Genomic DNA, 24851 nt, shown 5'->3' with positions numbered 1-24851 from the left:
TTTCCAGTACAAGTTTATCTTTTCCATCTCCCTCCAGAGCAATATAAGAACCACAAGAAACCATAATGTCAGTGCCCTTCCAATTGGACTAGCATGGTTTTGGTGTTGACTTTTGAAGGCCTACCTGTGAGGGCTGATCAACCGGAGATATCAAAAATTCGAGACTGAGCATCGAGCATTGATCCTGCATCTGGGGACCAAAACTTTTTGAAGGATCAATGTTATTATATGTTGGAAGGCACTGACTGTCTTATGGCTTCTTCTTGTTCTTATATTGCTTGATCTACTTGTTTGTTTTATTTTATAAGAATACAATGTAAAATTTGTAGGTTAAATAGTGTATTTTTTTATTTATAAATATTTTCTATTTTTATAAGTTTTATGTAACGAAGCATATAATGTATTTTGTATTAAAAAAAATCACTGTTTAAATAAAACATAATTACATATAATTATAATATTATCTTATATATAAATGGAGAAAATAGTATTAAAATGACATTTTATAAATATACCATAATTCGTTGGCTCATTTGAACACATTTAAGAATATTAAAAAAAAATGTACACCCCATTCCATGGAACATGTGTAACATGTTATATTAAGTTTAAATTATTATATTAGTTTAGAATTGTAGCTTTTTTTTTTTCCCTTTCCAAATATAAACATAATACATATATATTTATATATATATAATCAAAACTTTAATTTTAAGGTAATCTTTTGAATATTTATCATTTTTGAATTGTTTTTATTTTTTTATTTTTTTTATGGCCTATATCACTAATTTCTAATTTTTGATGCCTAATTTATTTGTATTTTTAACCCAAAATTAAAGAGTTTGGCACAAATAGAATAAAATTCATACTTTTCAATCCATATATATATATATATATATATATAATTTGTAGCCCAAAACTAAAAAGGAACCTTAAAAAAAAAAAAAAAAAAACAATTTAAGGCTCAATTAGTCCAAAATGGACTTAAGTAGACCGAATTGGACTAATATGGACCGAATAGAACCAAAGTAATCCGAATGGACCAAAATGGACTGAATAGGACTAAAGTAGACAAAATGGACCCAATAGAACTAAAGTGGATTGAATAAGACCAAATTGAACTGAATAAGACCGAAGTGGATAGAATGGACCAAATAAGACCGAATAAGCCCAAAGTGGACAGAATGACCCAAATATGACAGTAGTGGACCGAATAGAACCAAAGTGGATAAACTGAAGTGGACATAATGGACCGAATAGGACCAAATTGGATCGAATAGAACCAAAGTGAACAAAATAGGACCGAATAAGACCAAATTGGACCGAAGTGGACATAATGGATTGAATAGGATCAATGTGGACTAAATAGGACAGTAGTGGACCAAAAAGATCAAATGGATAGAATAGGACCAAAGTGGAAAAAATAGGACCGAAGTGGACATAATGGACCAAATAGGACCAATGTGGACTGAGTAGGACCGATTAGAACCAATATGGACTGAAGTGGACCGAATAAGACTAAAATGGATTGAACAGGACGTAAGGTTTGAAGCACACAATAGAAATATAAGAAAAGCATGTTTGTAGTGGTAAAATTTGGCTTAAAAAACCAAATAAATAAAGGGTAAATTTCATTTACATACTGTGGGGGTGACATTTACAAAATGAACCAGAGAGCCCATACCAATGTATATGTTGGGCCAAATGCCCAGTCCAAGGAAGAACTCCTCCTCGGCCAAGTAAGGCCGAGGACAAAGGGAACGGCCTGCCATCGAGAGTGACACTCCAGACCATTCTATGGAATAGGATAAGTACTAAGATAGAAAAACAAAGGAAGGCATGGAAATATCTAAAAGAAGCTGCTACTATTGCATTAAGTGCTCTGCAACTGAACAGAACTATGCTTTTCAGCCTTTACAACCACTCCCAACGACTTTGGGGAGGGGCTGATGGGACAAGAATCAACACTATCAATCTAATTCTACACGTGGACGGTGGAAATGGGAGGGAGATAGTATAAAATAGGGGAGAATAGGAGAACGCGGGGGGGGGGGGGAGAGAGAGATATTAAGAATCAACCTCCTTGGATAAAATTTGAGGACGTCTCTCCCCAGTAAACCAAAGTTATCTTTCTTTCTTTATCATCAAGACCTGTTGGTCAGTCGTCTAATTCGCTAAGATCCAAGTTTCCAACCCATTCTCTACAAATTCATTGTATTGGGTTCATTGGACCAAGACTCCATACAATTTGGGCTTGGGTCCCAAAAATTGTGACCCTACAATTGGTGCCGTCTGTGGGGAACTGGTGTTTTAGCTAGTTGAATGCTCAACATACCAAGGCGATGCAACGATATATCGACCATTGGTGGAGGAGACCATTTTGGCTGTGGTGCATGCTACGTAGACGATTTCTCCGTATAGAACAATATTGGGGACTTTCAACATCAAGTATACATCTCATGCCTCCGTCAAGGACCAGTTTCTCACGGACCTGGCGGTCGAGACCGCTGAACCCTTGCTAGATGAAATGACAGAAGCACAGCACGTAGATGGAAAATTAGTTGGCACGATCTCGCTGCATGGAATCATTTGCCCAGAACGGTGCATGTTGATAGCACTATAAATCAAAAGATGATCCAAAGTGGGGCTAGCTATGACATCTCTATAAAGTGCTTAAACAGAACCCAACGCATGCTTGAGTCCTCGGACTAGATGCTTGGGGGAAATTAACACTATGACATCTCTATAAAGTGCTTAAACAGAACCTAAGGTATGCCTGAGTCCTCAGACCAGATGCTTGGGGGAAATTAACACTATGACATCTTTATAAAGTGCTTAAATAGAATCCAAGGCATACCTGAGTCCTCGGACCAGATGCTTAGGGGAAATTAACACTATGACATCTCTATAAAGTGCTTAAACAGAACCCAAGGCATGGACCAGATGCTTAGAGGAGATTAACACTATGACATCTCTATAAAGTGTTTAAACAGAACCCAAGGCATGCCTGAGTCTTCGGATCAGATGCTTGGAAGAAATTAACACTATGACATCTCTATAAAGTGCTTAAACAGAACCCAAGGCATGCTTGAGTCCTCGGACCAGATGCTTGGGGGAAATTAACACTATGACATCTCTATAAAGTGCTTAAACAGAACCCAAAGCATGCCTGAGTCCTCAAACCAGATGCTTGGGGGAAATTAACACTGTGACATCTCTATAAAGTGCTTAAACAGAACCCAAGGCACGCTTGAGTCCTCAGACTAGATGCTTGGAGGAAATTAACACTATGACATCTTTATAAAGTGCTTAAACAGAACCTAACTCATGCCTGAGTCCTCAGACCAGATGCTTGGGGGAAATTAACACTATAACATCATCATAAATGTTGAACAAAACCTTAGTACACGATGGTCCCCTCGGATCACTTACTTTAAATTCCACATTCTTTGATGGTTGCATTGTTCGTAGTATAGAGCACACAATTATTTTCTTGATTAGTCCTACATAGTTAATTTATTTAAAGTTAGCGGTCGGGTGCCATTGTCGGTTTTGATAAAGTCAGGGTGACAACTTTTCATTACCATCAACAACATCAATTCTAAGCCCTATTTGAAGGAAAAATACCAACACACCCATTCATGAAACGATTATTGCAAAAAGGAAAGACTCATAAAGTAAAAATGCAGTTCTATTTTTATTAAATAAAGGGAAAGTACATCATATACAAAATGGCTTAGGCAAGCCTGTTTCCAAAGCTAACTAAAAAAAAAGCTCATAGGAATGGTAGGTCCACAATCTTGTTCTAGTAGCAATCGAGCCAGTATGGATGGTATCAGTGATGAGAAAGAAGACGAGGCGGGAATGCTTGATGGACCCCTCTTCTCCTAACCACAAGATATTCTACTATCAAGGCTGAGAAACAAGAAACCTGTCTATCCATGTTCTTGTTGATTTGCTTGATCAACCTTGGTTCGTCTTCACATCTGTGCACACATAATATACGTCGCCAGGTGAGACCCAAATTTTGTCGCACCAAAAATCTGATGCGATCTACACCTGCTTTGGGTCTTAGTTGAAGGAGGAGGGACTTCTTTCTTACTCGAATGAAATGAAGAAATGTATTTGGCCTCTACTTCCCTTGCCTTAATTGCGTCATCCTGGATCTTGGAGACATCGTCGGCTTTTGAGGAGGGCTTGGTTTCCTTGCCCTCGCCTTTATCCTTGGCTACTTCATTCCCTAGACTTCAATCACAATCTTGGCAGGATCCTTGGGAATGCCTGAAGAGTTAAGAGCTTGAGATTCCCGCAGAACTCAAGGATCTATAAATGAGGAAGAACGACTCCCCCAAATGTGTCTTATATAAAAGGCAAAATCTGGTAGAAATTAATTCGCCTGAATCTCAAAGAAAGAGTTACAAGTGAGATAAATCCCGCTCAATTTCCAACGAAGTCTTCAACTGTTGGATCTGCGTCACTTCGTAAAAAACCTTAATGAAAGCGCACCTCGTGTACCGAAACAACATGAACGCGACTTGGATAAACTAAAAAGAATATCTTGCAATCAGGAATGGTGTAAAATGGGTGCGAAGGGGCTATTAACACATTGAGATCCTCCTTTCCTCCCATGGAGAAGAAAAGAAGAATCTCGAGGAGCTATTGTAGGGGTGGCATTTACAAAACGAACTAGGGAGCCCATACCAATGTATATGTTGGGCCAAGGACCCAGTCCAAGGAAGAACTCCTCCTCGGCCAAGTAAGGCCGAGGACAAAGGGAATGGCTTGCCATCGAGAGTGACACTCCGGACCATTCCATGGAATAGGATAAGTACTAAAATAGAAAAGGACAAAGGAAGACATGGAAATATCTAAGAGAAAGCTGCTACTATTGCATTAAGTGCTCTGCAACTGAACAAAACTATGTTTTTCAGCCTTTACAACCACTCCCAACGACTTTGGGAAGGGGCTGATGGGACAAGTATCAACACTATCAATCTAATTCTACATGTGGACGGTGGAAATGGGAGGGAGATAGTATAAAATAGAGGAGAACGGGAGAACCGGGGTGGGGGGGGGGGGGAAGAGAGATATTAAGAATCAACCTCCTCCGATAAAATCCGAGGACGTCTCTCCCCAGTAAACCAAAGTTATCTTTCTTTCTTTATCATCAAGACCTGTTGGTCAGTCGTCTAATTTGCTAAGATCCAAGATTCCAACCCATTCTCTACAAATTCATTGTATTGGGTACATTGGACCAAGATTCCATACAATTTGGGCTTGGGCCCCAAAAATTGTGACCCTACGCATACCCTAAGGTTTGGGCTAATACCAACCAGATCCAAAAATTTCAAAACTAGCCAATTTGGCCCCTAAAACTTAGTCCCTAAAACAGTTGTTCATGTACCTGGTTGGTATTAGCCTAAACCTCAGGGGGTGTGAATGGAATTTATCCATAAATAAACTAATGATGTTGTGAAGCCTTCAAAGTGAGGTAGCAAATATAGATATAGAATATATATGATATTAAATTTTATTTATTAATTTTAATTTAAAAATACAATTTATGCATCATAAATAAATATAAAACATTCAATGTTTGGCACCTTGTTGTCAATTTGGGTTTCAATGCATTTGAAATCATAAAAAAGGGTGCACATTGTTGCTATTGTAGTTGAATTTTTAGTTTAATTGCATGAGCTCTAAAGGATATTTGGCATGTGAAGATTGGATGATCTTCCTATAATTGGTCATGGTGTGTTTCTTATATATGTCTCATTGATGTTTCCACAACAGGTTTCCCATTGCTTGAAAGTTGAAACTACAACTATAATGTTGTTTAATTTTTCTATGATGGTTCTTGCTTCTTAGATAGATGTATCGGTCAAGCTTAGCCTAGTTCTTTTAATCTTATATGACTTTTAGGAGAGTAAGTCTGCTACCCATCTTTTACTGTGAAGGAATTTGCATTACATACAAACATACTTTGGAAGCAAGTCAAAGACTTGCACGCCACTCTACAAAAAATAATTCCAAATGGGAGTCTAGATACAAGTTACTTATTAGGTATTAAAATGAATGGTTGACATTTGATTAGTTTTTGTCAAATAAATGAGGAATTAAAAAAAATAGATTATGTGTCAAATAAATAAAGAATTAAAAAAATAAAATTTATGTGAAAAATTATGGGGCTATCAAAGTTTATGTGGCATAATATGGAAGAGTCCAAAAAAGGTAAATCTCTTATTATTTATATATATATATATATATATAAACTTTTGAAAATACTTGGGGACTTTAATTTGTGTGTAGCCTACCTTGGTGTTTTCTTCGTATTAACGTGTTGTTTGACTTATTGAGCATTATTAAATTTTATCATTAGCCTTCTTAGACTTATTTGGTCATAATAATTTCAGTTTGCGTAAAATTATATATAAATCTTCTAGCAATAAGCATTTTAAAAATATCAAGAGTCTTGTAACTCAACTAGTACATTTAGGTATTTTTAACATACCACCGTGCATTCTTGGTGCGGTGGTCACTCCACAAGTATAAATGCTTGTGGGATGTGGGGGCAAGGACTAAGGTTCAAGTTTTCAAGAGGGAGTTTCACACACGTATATACTTAGATTAGACTAGAGTAAAGTTTCTATCTTGTATTAAAAAAAAGAAAAAGAAAAAAAAAGAAGGTATTTCTAACCCCTTTCTTTATTATTGTATTTATCTATGAAAGAAGAAGAATGACCCATACGTACTGCACCGTTACTAATCTTTTTTCATTAATGTTTTGGAAAACGACTATACTTAAAAAATAGAAGAGGACCTAGGTTAGGAGACCCTTCTCTTTTTTCATTAATGTTTTGGCAATGAAAACTTTCTTAAAACTGTTGCAGTCAGGTCAGCTATCAATAATTCTTCTGCCTTGAGATCTGATCCCAAATAATACGAAGTATTAAAACTCGATCACTCAGCTATGCTTTGCAGATGATTTATGCTATTCTCAGGTGCTAATATCCACCCACTTGCTCTATTTGAAGATGCAATTGAATTTTCAATAGCATTATAACTCAATTGGCATCTCTTAGTTTTTTCAATAAAGACATCTAAGATTTAAATTTCTTTGACTAAAAATAGTTTATATATTGATGTATATTCTATGCATCTAACACTATACATTAGACATAATATGTGTGAAGTATAAGTAATATAAGTGTACTACAGTACATTAGGCCTAAGCCCAATGACCATACTAGCGTATATGCTAACATTTTCCTACCCCAATTATCAAATTTTAAAATGCAATTGAATCTTTTAGAAAAATTTCAGGGTTAAGACCAAATCCTATAATTGCTGCTTTTCCTGCCCTTATCAAGCAACAAATTCTTGATTTCCTTCAGTTTAAAGAGGGGGAAGTTGCATGTTAAATCCTAGTCTGTGACATGTCTTTTCTATGCATGCAAACTTATATTCCACCATTTTTATAGTAAAAACTTTCTCCTAGTTTACGCTATTATATAGATATATAGTTATAGATATGGTGTTTATTATGACAATGAAAATCTGCTGCATAAGTTATATAAGACAGACAAAGAGACCATACTGATTTCCTCTATGCACATCAGAATCATTTGGTATATATGATTCCAGCTTATAAAATATTGGACCACAAGTCATCAATATCAAGACGCACCAAACACGTGATATCTCAATCCTGCCAAGTTAATAGTCCCTGATAATCTTCGAAGCACAGCTTACAAGCATCACAATGATACAAATAGTTATCATCATTTCTATAAATGGGTAGTAAACATGTTAGCTTTTTACACCATACCGTAAATGGATATCTGTATGCCTTGACTTTTTCTTCCAATAGAGAGAAAAAGACAAGGTTTATTAATGTTGGAAGTGTTCACAATGTCAAGCCTGAACAAAGAAATAAATTGCTTTTATATGCCTTGCTACGAGGGAACAGATATATACATTCCCAGAACATTTTGCTAAATGCGTAGATTAGAATGATTAAATAGAGAGAAGATAAGTATTTGGCTTAGCCACGATTTATAGTACTTAACTTTTAATATAGGAAAAAGCCAACTGATGTCGTAAGAGTATTAGTTTAGAAAATTTATTTAGAAATTTTTTTTATAGAAAAAAAAGGTAATTGATTTTTTTGATATATTTTTATATTTTTCATAAAAATAGTATTAAAACTTTCCTGATCTATTAACTAGTGTTTTAAGAGCACCCATTACCGAACTCTTTATACATTATTTAGACAAAAAAAGTACAAAGCATGGATACAAATTAAGGTTTGGAATAGAATGATATATGAAAAATGTTCACTAAGTGACAATTGCAGAAGAAACAAAAATAATAGATATATGGTGAATGTAATATTAATCATACAAACTTTCTTGCTTATACTTTTTTTTTTTTTTTTTTGGGTTTGGATAGAAACTAAAATTCATTAATGAGAGAGTAACAACAGTTTTAGGACAAAGTCTGTTAGAGTACAACCCATGCATTAAAGTCTGAATTGAAAGCATTTACAACCCCTAGCGATGGAGTATCAAAAAGAACAAAATCCATCAGTTGCTTAGTTCCAATCCTTACAACAGCATCTGCACATTTATGATAAATAATACGAATAGTGATTTTAGTACTGGATACCAGATCAACAATAAATTTGGCATCTAACTCTATTTCCACAGCCTCAAGATTAAGACTGTTGCAAAGAGTCAGATCATCCTCTTTCTCTCTCTCTCTCTCTCTCTCTCTCTCTCTCTCTTTTTTTTTTTTTTTTTAACAAAATAGAATTTCTACTTTAGTCTAATCTAAATGTATAGATGCGTGAAACTTTCTTCTGGAGACTTGAACCCCAACCTTTACCCTCCAACACTTCCACAAACATTTATACTTGTGAAATGACCACCGCATCAAAGATATGCGGTAGTAAAGAGTCAGCCATCCTTGAGAGCCCAGAGTTTAGCAAAGAAACTGGTTGTTGAGCCCCCATGTTTCTAGCTTTATACATCAAGAAAGAATGCATGCTGACACCGAAAGGGCAAAATATATAGCATGTCATACATATAAAGCTTCTTATATATTTTTCATTCCATTTTGTTTTGCAGTTTGTCATAGTCAATCGCAACATTTGGAACTAGGACTCATACATATAAATGATAAACCCTTTCTTCCATTCATCATAAAATAAGAGAGAAATGTTTTTATTCCCTCTTAATTGTTTCAGAATAGCTAGTGCTGTTTTCAGTAAAAAAGGAAGAAGCTAAAGATTAGGTTTTCTAAAGCCATGAATATATGCAATCCTCTTTGACCACAAGGAGGAGACAGGGATCTTGGTCTTTTTTTGACTTTTTTTTTTTGCTAAACTGATCTTTTTTTGACTTCATAAAGTAAATACATGTTACTTGCATAAATCAAGGAAGTCACTTTCTTGAAATCACAGTGTGCTGCTATTCATATATAGCTTCATTATTTTGGTCTGTGACTGTGTTATTGTTTCAATATTTTGCTATTTGATGATCAATTTTCTTATACACTAAAAAAAAAAAAAAAAACACACACACACACACAAAATATGGTCCTTTTACCTCAACATTGACATCCTAGTCACTGAAACATTCGCAAATTAATAAATTGAATTTAAAAAAAAAAAAATGGTGACTGTACTGTAAAGTTGTGGACCGAGTAAAACAGGGAATCGGATGCCTTTGGTTCAAATTGCACAGTAATGGCATGGATGAGTTTTTCACACGTAGAATCTTTGGTACAAGCACGGAATGGGGTAGATCATGAAAACATTGTTGTAGTACTGTAGTTACTGTACTGTAAAGTTCCGACTTCCGAGAGGATTAGGATCAGGTCTAGCTAGTATAATCTTGTGCTCGTGTAATGTTGTAACTTGTAAGTAAAAAAGAAGGATTGGTTAGAATCTGTGACCAGGTCTTTGCTTGCTTAGAGAGAGAGAGACATAGTGAGAGAGGTTTTGCTTTTCTCAAGTGGTTTTGGGCACTTGAGAGTATATGAAACTGACATGTATCTTAAAATGAATATATATCAATTCAATACTTGTTGTGTTTGTACAGATTAAAAAATTGGTTTTTAGTTTTTTATTTTTTTGAGAATCGGGTTTTAGTTATTGATTGATACATATCAAATAATATATGTAATGTAAAAATAGTGAAAGTTAAAATATACTTAAATATAACTTGTATAGTTTGCAACCTTCATTGGGTTTATCACTTGGATGCAATTGAGGTTTGACTTTTCCAACATTTTTTCATTTTAATAAGTCTGGAGTCATACTAATTTTTACAACTGTTGATATGATAAATTGTGAAATGTTGATGCTAAAGTAATGATATTAGTAGACAAGCCAGAAGAATTGAGAGGACATATGTAGCATTTATTTAAAGATGGATTTTCTTTTGCAAATTAAATATTGAGATAATCTTTCTTGGAGATATATTTATTATCTTGGAAACTTGATCCACTATCAAAATTTACCTAAAATAAAATGTTGTCATCTGTAATATTTTATTAACAATAGGGTCATGATTCTCAAAAAAAAAAAAAAAAAAAAATTTAGGGTCATAAAAAATTTTAATTTTTTTCGTATGATATTTTTCTATTTAAGTATTTATTTATTTTATTGCATGTTCAAGGTCATTCTGTTTTGTTACCGTCATGCTCTTGGCTCCTCATGTCTTGGAGGATAAAATGTTGTCATTCCTAATTCTCATAATACTAACTAACCTAATCCTCTTGGATACTAGGGTCGGCTAAAGGCTGTACCTATCTTTATGATATATATTTCCTTTTTGAAAATTTGTGATGATAAACAAAATTAGTGAATTACATGCGCTTGCACGCCGTGAAGGAAATTTATTTATTTATTTTATTTTTTGAGAAGAGTGAAGGAAAATTTGACTCTTAATTTGTTAATAACTAAACCGTTGACCATAGAGTACTATACTATTAATAATAGAAAAAAACCATTAAAGAACACATTACTTTTAGACATAATATCAGATCAATTAAAGCATTGGATTTGGCCCTCTTTAATTTAACCCTTGCTATTTCTTTATAGTGGAATATCGGGTGGGATTTAGCAATCATTCTAGTCAATGCCAAACAAACTCATATGAAAAAAATTACGGAGTATTGTTTAATACCTAGCTAAAAATATGAATTATTGAAGCCTTTCTAAAGCAATTTGATTTGCGTGGACAAGATTAAAATATTTGGGCAAGTTATGGTCAACACATATACCACTAAATCCTAACCACATAATATACTATTCAAAAAATTAAACTAATGCTTCAAATAAATAAAAAACAAATTAAACTAAACCCACTTAACCTAACTTATCAATATTCCTAATATATAAATTTCCATCCAATGCATACTAGAAGATATATATATATATATATATATATCAGATTCTATGGATAAACCATAATGATAAGAGTAAAGGGCATGCTAAGGTCCTAATAATAATTAAAACCTAAGCTAACTGTCACTTTATGAAACCATAAAAAGAAACTTTTTTTATTTTTAAAAATCCTTAAAAAGTAACCACCGCACACCCTTGGTGCGATGGTCACTCTACAAGTATAAGTGTTTGTGGGGTGTAGGGGGTAAGGGCCGGGATTCAAGTCTCCAGGAGAGAGCTTCACACATATATACACTTAGATTAGGCTAGAGTAGAATTCTATTTTGTAAAAAAAAAAAAAAAAAAAAAAAATCCTTAAAAAGTATTCATGAGGTGACAATTTTATTTTTGGCTAAATGATCACATAGAATGGTTTCTATTGCACACTAAACCTATACTTAATTAATGCATTTAATACTGTTTTTACTATAAAGTAATGACAACAGCCACTTTTCTAATAGATCATACCTAATCTCTCTAAAATGACGTTTATGCATTAAAGTAAAAAAAGATAAGGTCATCTTGTCTACTTTAATCTAATTGGGTTAATAAAGCACGCTGATAAGGACCCAAATTTGCCACCCCCTGTTAAAATTTTATTCATAATGGACCCAAAAGTAGAGAGGCAAAAGAAAAGTTATAAATTTTAAACAAAATATTGAGATTCAAGTTCATAGTTATGAGCTATAGGAACAGGTTAGTTGACATACATGTTATAGTCATAGATATGGGGAAGAATATTAAACAAGTGTGTCGGTTTCTGGTGATTTGCTGTTAGCCTCCTAAGATACGGTTAATCAATATAAAATTAATAAATTTTTTGACCATTTTTGTTGTGTCCAATTTTAGATTATTAGTGATTGTGAATTGTGATTGTCATTACTCATTAATGAATCATATGTAGAAACCTGTTCAGTATACATACTAATACGGAAGTGGGTGATGATATCTAGAGTGAAAGTTAGTCTCTTTCATTATTTTTTTTGTTTAATCTCACAGTGAGTTTCTCACTAACATAATAACCTAGTTGGCCACAAAAATGGAATAATGATGTATGAGTTGATGTTTATTTTCAATAGTAAATATAAGGTTTAGGTCATGGTCATTTTGGTATGGTGTGACATGGAGAACCATAACCATTCAATTTAATAGATTCACACATTCAGTATATACGTATGCTTGATTCTATGTTATAATAATTTGTTTTTGCTTATCGAAAAACAGTATTATAATAATCTCATCCAAGAGACTTTTAACTCAACTAATATTTTTAGTGTTTTCAATAAAGATATCACGGTTTAAATCCTCTCCCCATTATAATTATCAAAGAAAAAACAAATAACAAAGAACCGCGGTGCCATAGTTTCTACAACTCCAAAATTCTCATAGCAAATCAACAGCTTTTGCGCATTTTTTGTTGTTGCCTACACTCAATGCTATCGCTGGGTTTGATCGCCAAAATTTATGAAGAAATAAAGGATCAGGCTTGGTAATAATGACCACTGGTCACTGGCGGCTCAAACTGAAGTGAAAGGGCATATTGGGTTGGGAGTACTTTTGTAGCTAAATGTACGTTATCGTTTTAGTCGGACACATACAAAAAGCACGAACGAACAAAGAAAAAAGCGTACACCATATATAATGCATGAATATTGTATGCATGCAGTCCCTCTCATAAGAAATGCATGCGAACATGCTTGCTGAGTGGCTTCCTACAAAAATGAAAATCACCAGCAAGAGAAATATATTTGAACTTAAAACTTATATATATGTTTAGATATATTTATATTTGAGTATTATGCTTGGTATCAAATCTTTTGGGAGCATATCTTTTCGTTTTATATGAGGATTCCAAACCATTTTACTATTTTAGGTCTATTCAACTAGTGGAGTTCCATAATTTTTTAGTGAAATTAAATGGAAACTACAGCATAAATCATGTGTATGACTTGATTAGTAAGTTGGTGTATTAAAAAAAACTACAAATTAAATGATAAGTAAGTGTATAGTTTGCATGGACCACCGAGCCTCATAGATCAATTGGTACCTTCACCTCCCCTACCCCTGGTGGATAAAACTGACTCAATTCTTGAAGGATTAGACACCTTAAAAATCTAATTGTAACGAAAATATACACATATTGCTGGCATACAATGCCTGCTTTGGTCACCTCACACATTAATGCTTTGGTCACTTTGCACGTTAACAAATGCTGAAAAATAAGAGATGATCGAAATCTCATTTTCATAATTTAGACATTGAAGGAAATTTTTTTATGTCTAAATTTCACCAAATCAGTGGCATCATTAGAAAGACAGGGAAAAATTATTATATTCTTTTTTTAGATTTAATTGTTTATATTTTATTTTCCAAACTTTTTGGCTAGATTATAACCTATTAGTTTTGCTAAATGGATATACATCTACAGAAACAAACATCTTGCTATCCAATAAATAAATAAATGAATATATATATATATATATATATATATATATAGACAAGACCTAAGTAATCACATGGTTGAATTTTAAAAGGAGAATTTAAGAAGCAGTACCTAAAGTATTGTACCTAAGTTTTGTCCTATATATATAGTACAACATATTTATGATATGAACCATAAATAATGTACTAGAATAACTTATTGATGTGGTTCTAGCATTCATCTCGTGAGGTGCGTTTTCCAAATTAACTTTGGCCGCCATTCATGCCACTTGTTCCTTCTATGCAATTAAAGGGAAAGGAACTCTCTCTCTCTCTCTCTCTGCCATTAGAATAATCGCATTTGTAACCAGTTGATATAAATGAAGCTCAACGACCTAACTTCTACCTCTCTTTCCACTACAATTTTTTAAGAAGAGAATGTTCTAATTTGTATTCTTTTCCTCGTCTTGTTCTTTCTATTAGAATACTCTTGCTCTCAACCACTTCATTTAAATGAAGCCAACATTCTCTCTCTTTCTTAGTTTGTTTTTATCCCTTTACACCTATTTAAAATTTCAAAGCCATTTGATGAAGGTAGTAGTTTCATGGGATAGAAACAAAAACGCAACATGCTCAATTTATTATGGTGTATATACTCAAACTTTTCCATTTTTTTCTCATTGTTTAAGCAAATAGAGAGATATAATATTCATTTAATTATATGTACAAGATAACATAGTATTATATATAAAGATACTAAAAAAAAGCAGAAGATAAAAAAGAAGAAGAAATTTCCTATCCTCCTCTAAAGTAGCTTGAAGATATCTAACGGCGGCTCCTCCATGAAAGCAAGAGTTAATTAAGGACTTCTTTTCATTGGGTCATCTTTTTGTGCCTAATGGATTCTCATTCAATAGCTTGAGAAATGATTATGCGAAGGTTGAACAATTTGTAAATCCGTGGTGGTTTGGCATGAGTTATCTTCAGTCATCATGGTCCTGATAGAGAAAACTTCAACATTGGTTACCTTAATACATGAATAGTCTAAACTAATAATAATAATAATAATTAACAAAAATATATATTTTAGACAAGCTAATCTAAAAGCTAGCACTTACATTGTAGCTATAATTAACTTTTCGTTATTATTATTGTTTTTAGTTTAATTTTAAATTGAATGGAAGCTAGAATACGTATAGAATAAAATTACTTGAAGTGCATCTTAAGTAATCTCAAGAAGAATGACTTATTATATTTGTGATTTTTACATTAGTTTCTTTTAAAAAAAATTCAGGGTTGAAATGATATCCCAAAAGAAGTCGCTGCCACCTTTTTCTTTAGGTATGAAGTTATAATAAGTTGAATTTACTCACCCAGTACAAATTATATTCTACAGTTCTTTTGACTAATTCGAAAAGGAATAGAGAGAAGGGAAAAAAATGTAAAGGGTCATTTTGAATTTGTATGTAAAATATCCAATAGAAACTATTAGTATGAACCATTTCAAAGATCATTAAATAGAGCCTAAGAAAAAAGAATATATACCAAGAATTAAATAGTTATAGTTTTTTTGGTGATCTTACTCTCTTGGTCTTGAAGCCCAAAGAGAACTAAGGGCTCTTAGTCTGCCATAGTACTCCCCAATTACAAGAAAACACCTTGCTGCTTGTCGAACCGTCAATATTCGACGCAGTTGATGAAGGGTTTGCTGTCTCAAATTATCAGCCTGAATTTAAAAGCATATACAAATGATAAATCTGTTAAATTGCCCACTGTTCCAAAAGCTTAAACTATTAGGAAATTATGAATTCAATCACTTAACAATAATTTTAACAAAATCCATAAATAAAATTAATCATAGAAAATATAGATGAACAACAACACAAATAGGTATATTATTTATTTATGAAACCACAACCACCAAATAGAGTTGAAATGTGTCCCTAGTGCAAGGGGGCACATGGACAAGAACTGAACATTTCAAAGGTGTTGAAACTCATTATTTTGTCTTATATATAAATTTGGACTGTTCCAATCATAGAATTAAAAAAATAGAAAAATCCTAAAGTTTTTCCATTTGATTAATTAGTAAATATTCCCCAAATTATTTTTAAAGTTTTGTTGATAGGTGTAGCTAGGGCTTTTATTTCAACAGGCATCACTTTCAAACCAACTTCTGATAGGTACCTTATAAGATGAAAATACCACATCAAAAACCCTAGCATTCAACATCTTTGATGGACTTCTTAGCAGCAAAGCAATATATATTCCCTAATAGAAATAGACAATCCACCGTACAAATGGCAGACATGCAGTGGAGATTATTTATATTATTCACATAAAATATATGTCACATCTCAAAGTTGACCAAAAGCACAATAGAAATATAGCCTATTCATGATGATCAAAAGTTGGACTGTATTGGACCGTTGGATCAGCATCTAATACATTAGAAATGGTTTTAGCGTACATGTTGACTAGATTAACATTGCCCCTCGATCACTTTTCCTCTACAGTTTTTTAAAAAGCTTACAGGTCAAATACTCAATAAAAATGTTAAAATTGAAGTCATAAAGTTCCATGGATTCTTGCCCTTCAGGTCTTCAGGTATAACTTGGTGTGTTTGAATTGCGGCGCAAAACAAGGTATATAGTGGTATACAATGAAATGGAATGGACTATAAGAAGGAAACGTTTTAACCAATTTGTTAACCTACCGAAGCTTAATCTTGACCTGATTGTTGCGTATTCAACAAAAATCATCTCTATTCCGCCCTCTATGTTTTATTTTATACTTTTCATTAAAAAAAAAAAAAAATGTGTGAAAAACTGCGATTAGTGGAGTATAATATGAAACAATAACATGGGATTTTGAGTTTTTTTTGTCGGCATGAGTGACAAACATAATTAGGATAAAGGTTTAAATAAAATCCTTTAACCCTTGTTCAAGTGGGCTCCATGTGAATAATCTCCTAACTTATGGTAGGTGAGATCTAAATATCTAATACATGATAGTCTTTCTTGACAAGTGGATTAGTCCATATACATGCATCTAGGATTTGAATACTTACCTAGTTATTTTCTTGATGAAAACCATGTTTGGGAGACCTACTAGGCGAGTATGAAACTGGCGCTAATAACTAATAAGAAAGTTTGAAAAACTACAGCTGCGAGAACTTACCTAAAATAGACTTTATACTAAAGATGCAGCATAGCTAGGGCCTGATTTCAATCTTGACACACCAGGTTTTGCTACGCATCAAATATCTTTTTCATTAGAGTTAATTAATCTAAAATAGGGAGCAAGAATTCAACCTCTTTGACAAATATGACTATCTAATTGGAAGGTCCTTCACTCTTGCTCATGAAAGTTTTGATTTTGTGTTTTTCCAAGATTGCAAGGAGTTATATGTGCAGCTTGTAAGCACTTTTATCCACTTTAATACAGTAAGTCAACACTATAATACAAAGAAGTCAATGACTTCCTTGGAAGAGAAAAGATTAATGAAAACGAATTCCACAAGTTATAACATTGTAATTAACAACATATATGAGCTAGTGTGTTCATTGAGAATTTTGTGACATACGATATGCACGTGTACTACTTGATATGCATGACGCATGCAGATGTACTTAATAGGATCATTTGTCTTTTTATTTATTTATTATAACAATAAGGTCACGTTTCTATTTAATAAAACTATGTTAGAAAGTTGTTATTTATGTGAGGTAAAAATTAAGGTTCAAAATGTTGCAAACTATAATGGGTTTAATTTGATAATTTTTACCTGTCGTACGAAGCCTTCAAGATTGGATAGCTTGCCTAAGGCCATAGCCATCTGTTGCATGCCACCATCGAGGGCCGGACCGGCAGCAATTGTGTCCACAAGAGACTGTTTGAGCTGCTCCTCGCCCTGGGATAGAGCCTCCTCAGCCTGGTTTGAAGACTGTTGGAGGCTGTAAATCCCCATCACTTGCTGTTCTGTCAATGGGTCTAATTGGCCTATTAACATCTGATAATTAACACCCCCCAAAATAAACAAACAAAGTTAGAACTTAGAAGCTAAGAGAGCTAGCAAGTTGGTCATTAACTTTTTTTTTTTCTTTTAAAAAAAATATTAATAATATAGGATTTGCATGTGTACAACTCTTTTTGGAAAAAAAGGTTTACCTAGAATTTATGTGATTAAAGAAATGAAAATAATATCACATTATACATAATCTGAGGAGTAGATTTTGACTAGCGTATACATAGTTTTTAAGTGAAACACTACTGATATTATTATTACCATTCGCTACTTCTAACCTACTACCTCAACCACCTCAATATGAGATGTTATATATTTAGAATTTTTTTAAAAAATAAAAATAAAAAAGTAAAAGCGAAAATGTTAATGCGAAGAAAACTTTATAGCATCCAAGAAAGGAACCCCTTTATTAACTCCAAAAAAGAAATGGACCCTTTTGTTGGGGCATTCTGGCTTTGTCTGAATCACTTTGGAAATGACAATGGGTCCATCAATATAGGGAATATTCACTGTACTGAATTTCTCTGCTCTTTTATTAATTGGTTATTTACGAAACTATTATTTATATTATTTGGTTATTTACACACTACTAAAATTTCCCTATTGTGACAGTCTAAAATTCCTACATTACCACCAAAATGGCACAACTAAAATTATGGTCCAAAAAAAAAAATGTCAACAATATCATATGCAATTTTGGAAATCCAAACCTTGATGAGTTCAGAGGGTCGAAAACCACCCATCCAGAGGAAGCAACGCTCGGCGGAGCTAGTCCAAACTCCGGTAATAAGGTGGAAAACATCAGATTTGGCAGCCACTGCCTTAAGCCGGAACATGTCATCATAATGAGAAATACATCCATCAACAATTTGTCTAAGATCACTGTCTGATAAATGTGCCTGTAACCCAGTCCGAAGCTCTGATGTGTGCCTATGATCATCTTCTAGCCACCTTGCATATTCCATGTCAAACATTGCAGCTCCTATACAAGATAATAAATAATATCGATCATCATAAAAATAATAATATTATTAATAATGATTACCATCTTTTTAACTTTTAGTATGAAATGGAATGCTATATCGTACGTTGGAACAAGTTGGGCAATATTTTAACAATAATGTGCACTAAGAGAGCTTTGTTTATGCTTCTAAAAGTGGAAGAAAAAAGAAGTTGTCACCATGGAATGGATCAATCATTCACACAAAGTAAAATAAAAGATAGAATGGCTTTTTATGCTTGGAAAAGGCCAAAAAATCTCTTGAGATTCAATTATGGATATCTGAAAAATCTGACCCTTTTACTGTTTCCTGAATCCTCCAACAAAAATTGTTTAAAAATAAATTTAAAAAATTAGGGAACGAGTTTATATAGAAAATTTGGTCAAAATCAGAAAAGTCTTCCCTTTCTTTAAAAAAAAAAAAAAAAAAAAAAAACACAAACAAACAAAACAAAAATGGTAAGTACAACTGCACAAGAGTCTGCCACATGAATCATATGCACACATGTTTGAGAAATTTGACTGGAATATTAGGGAATTGGGAAATTTTCATATTCAAATGTAGGTCCAATTTTTCCACCAAAAAAAAAAAAAACCTATAATATATCAAATACTAAATAGTGCTTCTTGTGTCTATATATTTTTTATCCATATCTAAAAAAAGAGTAGATGACTAAAAAACCATATTTTTGGTCAGTCTGGAATTTTCTCAGCTCATTCATTACACGAAGAAGATTTTCACTTGAGCTCAAAGTTGATATCATCAAATTTTACTTTATGTTGGAATTTTTTTACTCACAATCACTCTTTGACTAGTGACCAGCTGCCACGTGTGATCCTCTTACAGAAAAAAATGTGTACGACCAAAGGGCATTGCCCAATCTCTAGGTCTTTCTAAAAATACCTTCATAAACTATGGGTACTTTGGTAAATAAAGCATATCTATGTTCCTTCATTAAAACTCAGACAAAAAGAAAGAGAGAGAGAGAGAGAGAGATGAACTAACCAGAGCTGATATTTCCACCACCAGCACCAGAACCACCCAAGTACAGTCCCTATTGTACAAACAAAAATATATTTAAATTAATTAATCAATTAATTAATTAACTAACATGTCAAATTGCCAATAACTTAATAGATTGTAATTTTAGACACAGTAATCATCTTCTTCTTTTTTTTTAACTAAATAAAATTTTGTACATATTTAATTCTCAAACCTGAGAGCGCAATCTTTGAAGGTCTTGTTCAAGCTGAGCAAGCTTTATTCGACTTGTCTCTAGCTGTTGTACATAAGCCTGTTAAAGAGAGAGAAAGACAGACATGAGTGTATATTGAGATTCTATTTTTGTTTCTGTTTTTTTTCACTTCATAATTCTAAGCTTAAAGTTTAAGAAAACCATAATTTCAATTTCCAGTAAAGTAAATGTTACACATACCTTTTTCCTTAAACGGCTTTTCCTTGCAGCTTCTCTGTTTTGAGCTAAACGTCTCAATGTCTGAAGCAGTGAACAGAATTTCAGATTGACATTTTAACACCAAAAGGTAAAGAATTTGGAAAGAAAAATAAATCTTCTGGAAAAATAAATCATGTGTTTTCAGTACCTTAGCATCAAGTGGCTTCTCTGATGTTGAACCAGCTCCCTTTCTCTGCAATAATATTCAAGAAAAAAGGATGAAGTTTATTACTTTTAAGAGCTAAAACGAGAAAGGGTTTACCTTGTTTTCTTTGTTTAAGTTTATTTAGCAACTAAACTTGGAAGAAGGCAAAAAAAAAAAAAAAAAAAGAGATAGAAGAAAATGATTTTACTATTATTTTAATTTTTATTCTACTTTTTAAGCATTGATAGCATAGCTGTATCTTTGGGGAGATTCTGTGATTCTTAAACAACAAAATACAATGATTAAAGAGCTCACAGAATCTCTTGGAAGTATTTCTGATTTCTGATGGTGAGTTGAGCACTGCTCTTGATGCAGGTAATCATCAACATAATAAGGGTAGCAAAAGACATCATTATCTTCCATTTTGCTTTGTGTTTGGCCTTTTTTTTTGTGGGCGTGTGTGTTTTGGCTTCTAATTCCAAAACTGATCTTAAGGATAAAAAAACATGAAGTTTTTGTTGGGGAGAGTTATAAGAATTGAGTAAAGGACTAAAGTGGGTCAGCAATATAATGAGAAACAGTGGTAACTACTGTGAAGATTCTCTCTTTGCCTTTTTTTATGTGAACAGTACACCTCTCTCTTTCTCTCTCTATTTCTCTCGCTTCATGTCAGACATTCATCAGAAAATCGTTCAGAAATCAGGGAAACTCTGAACTTTATTGATTTTCTGAGAGTTGTTGGGATCTGTGCTGTTGTATATGAAGATATGCTCGAGGGAGAGGGAGAGGGAGAGGGAGAGAGAGAGAGAGAGCGAGAGAGAGAGAGCAAAACAGTAATAATAACAATAAAGATACCAACTTTTTGCCGAGTTTTGGGGATATGGTAAGAGAGAGAACCGGGAGATTAACAGTTAAAAACTGTAGTTTAAGAACCTTGTCCATAGGTGCTTTGCCAGCAGCAGATTGATTTTGTGATGTTCCCGTTCTTGAAGTATCACTTGCCATCTCTTGGTGTAATTGTTGCTGTTGAAACTGTTGCAGATGCTTCTGATCAAAAGCCTGATGATCTGAGGAAGATGCCTTTTTACTGATGGGAGATTCTGGTTCCAACTGGGCCTCAGCTAAGTCACCTTTGCTTGAAAGAGTGTTTACTGCTGATCCTGAGTCTGTGCTCTCTCCTCCTGATTTTGAACTTCCCTGAAATAAGAAACCCAACAAAACTTTCTTCACATGAGTGCATCCAGAGAATCATCCCAAAATCATTCTAGTCCCCACAATAGACTCATTTTGCAAATGGGTATCCCAAACAATATTAAATTCTCCTGAAAAAACATAAAAGTTTATAAACTTTTCAAATGAGGATTTGAAAAACTTGTACCATGAAAGTGAAAATATTGGTTGGGATATTTGTTCATTTGTTCTATTGTGCTTCAACTTTTAAACATTTTTTTTTTTTCTAGAAGCCATATGAAAAGAGAGAAGGTCAAAGATGAATAAAGTTTAGAAACTAGTACTCCTGGGGTAGTTTGAAATCTCATTGGCCATGAAGGGAACATTTCCAGAGTAGCTGCAGGCCTGCCTGTGAATAAAGCTGCAAGAATCACAAAGGCCAAATCTTCAGAGGATCACCAAAATAAAGACTACAAGATTTTTCAAAGTTTTCAAAAGGTGGAGGAACCTAATCCTCCTTTTCTGCAGTTATGGGGTCAGTAAATCATGCTGGGAAGGTCAGGTTTCTAAGTATGTAGCCTCACGCCACTCGAGTCCCTTGCATCAGAATCATTACAGTATTGGAAATGGTAACCCTCCCTACTGTGCCTTTCTGTAGACATATTCAAACCTCTCTCTCTCTTTGCTTTTAGGAGTTGGTTATTTCTATCACACGTCACAAAAGGAGAAAAGATAGAATAGAGAGAGTAGCATACGTGCTTTAGCTTCATCATTTCTTATCTTAACTCCTTGCAGCACAATTGCTTCTTCTAGCTCTCCAAAATCAAAAGCAGATCCTTCTTGGTTGCTAGGAAAGAAAAAGAATTAATAACCATGTCAGACATGACCAAAGAAGCAAACCAACCCAATCCAATTTGGAAATACAATAAATAAAAGCAAACCCATTAAGGAAATCATCTTAAATTTTGTATGTCTCAGAAGAAAATTTTGATGGAACAATGAAAAAAAAGATATTGTTTCACATACAGAAAACTTGTGGAAGGAGCATTAATTCCATGAAAAACTGCATAAGGAACATGGTGGTTTGTAGGTCCTGAGTCTGATAAACCAGTCTCCCCAACTCTATGGCTCGCCATGTAAGACGACCTCATACCATTCTAGCAAGAACTGAAAGGGAACATGTTGCAGAAGCTAAGATGATAACAACAAAAACAGAGGAATTGGATAACTATTTTTAAGAATTCACTTATGTTTACCTCAATTTTTTTGAAGTCCTAAGTAGAATCCTTACTTGCAGAAAAGGTCAGCTGAGAGAGAGAAAGAGAGAGAGCAGAAGCGGCAGCAAAGGATCAAAGATATCTTGTCAAAGTATATTTAAGTAACCTGAAGAGGGTCCAGTCTTTTTCTCAGATATATATATCTCTCTCTCTCTCTCTCTCTCTCTTTGCACCTTTTGATCTTTCATGGGGTGTCTCTATCTGTTCCTTTTCTCCTTCTCTATGAAGAAACCTGAATTATTATTTGATTAGTCTGTCTTAGTTTGCTTTTAACACCTCATGTAGTTGTAAATATTTATCAAGATTTTTTTTAACTCATATAATAGTACAGAAAATCCTGTCCTTGCAGACCTGTCTGAGAGGCCCTCTGGGGTGTGTGTAGGCTTTGCCGCTTTGGAAAAAGAAAAAAATACTAATCAAGTGGAAATAAATAAGAAACTGAAAATAAATGTGAGGGTGGGGTCTTTGCCAGGAACCCACTAGAATCACTGACTCCTACTCCACTCTCTCTCTCTTCTAACCGCCTGTGCTTTTTGATTGGTGCTTTTTTGGGCTCTTCAGCGCTATACAAGTATTTAAAGAGGAGGACAAAAAAATTAAATTTTATTAAATAAATTACATTAAATTCAACATTTAATAAGAGATAAGACAAGGTTCTCTACCATAAAAGATGGTAAAAAGAAAAGTTCTAAAGGTGTTTTCTTTTTAATGTTTTTACACCCAAAGGAAAGATTGAGTTTGCTTTTGACAACTAAGGTGAGAGAGTTTTATTTTATTGTTACTTGAAGGTTCTGCTCGTGCCATTTCAACCATAACAATAGTATAATAATCCAAGACCAAAACCCACTTGTAAATTTTGATCTCTGCTCTTGACATGTTAGTGTTTGGTATTATCTCCTTCGTTGATGGGTCTACATCCATTCCCTGTCATCACCTAAAACCATGCCACATTAAGATTCTTTTCTATTAATAGAAATTTATTTTCCCCTCATAACCTGAGGTGCAGGTTTATGGTGCAGACTGGTTTCATTCTAGTTTCTTTGTTAAGCTCCTAATTACTGCATTGGTTATACATGGTTAGATTGTTTTCATGTGTCCTAATACTTGTTTTCTTGATCAGAAACCTGATGACTAATATGTTAAATTGCATACTTATTTGTAAAAAAGTCTTACTAATTTGTATTAAAAACAAAAGGTACAGAAAGAGATGGAAAGATTAATTATTTCATTTCAAGACTAATTAAGTATTTTAGTTATTCATGACCTGCATTATTGAGTAATATATAGATAAAAAGATAGAGAGAGAGAGAGAGACTTTAAGTGAATGGACTTATGATCTTTCTCATTAAGAGGTGGCTGCAAATATTTTATGTTGTGCTCATCTACTACCTTCGCAAATAATATGCCTTCTACCAATTATTCCTTTATGCTGCCAATGATTGGCCTAAAAAAAGGGTTTTTTATTTATTTATTTATTTATTTTTAATATAGAAACGTTCATGGATTAGGTAAAAATATTTTTTTAAGTCTGCAACTTTTGTTCCCAATAAACCTTACAACATGTTCTTCTTATGGCACATTTTGAGAGACTCTTAGATTACAGTATCCATGGATCTTGCATTTCATCAAAACTGTACTTCTTTATGAGTTATTTTCCTGCTCTCTAGAAAGGTGATTCGTCTTGATCAAATCCTAGTATTAATTATGCCTTCTTGGATTTTGATTAACTGGGTTAAGCCATTGCTTGTTATCTAAGCAAGGAACTAAAGCATATAATATTAATTGTTTTTGCTAATAATAAATTTGCTTCAAATCCAAACCAACTTGCATTTTTATTCTAAATTTGTTTCTAATACCACTTTTGCGTGTCTCAGTTTGTAAGTGTATCAGAATGTTTGCTCTTAA

The 24851-nt window shown here is 33.5% G+C and overlaps 1 protein-coding gene across 2 annotated transcripts; it reads right to left on the bottom strand.

The window, feature by feature from the left end:
• Positions 1-14503: 14503 nt before the first annotated feature.
• On the bottom strand, positions 14504-23132 carry LOC126721573 (transcription factor TGA9). Of its 2 annotated transcripts, none has more exons than XM_050424630.1 (13): positions 22926-23132; positions 22696-22848; positions 22425-22516; positions 22014-22090; positions 21433-21696; positions 20503-20547; positions 20337-20396; positions 20118-20195; positions 19907-19955; positions 18611-18882; positions 17661-17885; positions 15457-15599; positions 14504-14871 (listed from the first exon to the last, which is right to left on the bottom strand). In XM_050424630.1, the coding sequence occupies exons 2-13, from the start codon at positions 22818-22820 to the stop codon at positions 14784-14786; spliced, it is 1518 nt and encodes a 505-aa protein (XP_050280587.1). In that variant the 5' UTR covers positions 22821-22848; positions 22926-23132; the 3' UTR covers positions 14504-14783. The 2 variants fall into 2 exon arrangements, with proteins under 2 accessions (XP_050280587.1, XP_050280581.1); XM_050424624.1 differs by having other exon boundaries at positions 22696-22836.
• Between the last annotated feature and the right edge of the window lie 1719 nt (positions 23133-24851).

The sequence above is a fragment of the Quercus robur genome, chromosome 1 (genome assembly GCF_932294415.1).
Source record: "Quercus robur chromosome 1, dhQueRobu3.1, whole genome shotgun sequence".
Classification (NCBI taxonomy): domain Eukaryota; kingdom Viridiplantae; phylum Streptophyta; class Magnoliopsida; order Fagales; family Fagaceae; genus Quercus; species Quercus robur.
Note: the sequence above shows the minus strand (reverse complement) of the source record. Positions and strands in the feature narration are given on the sequence as shown.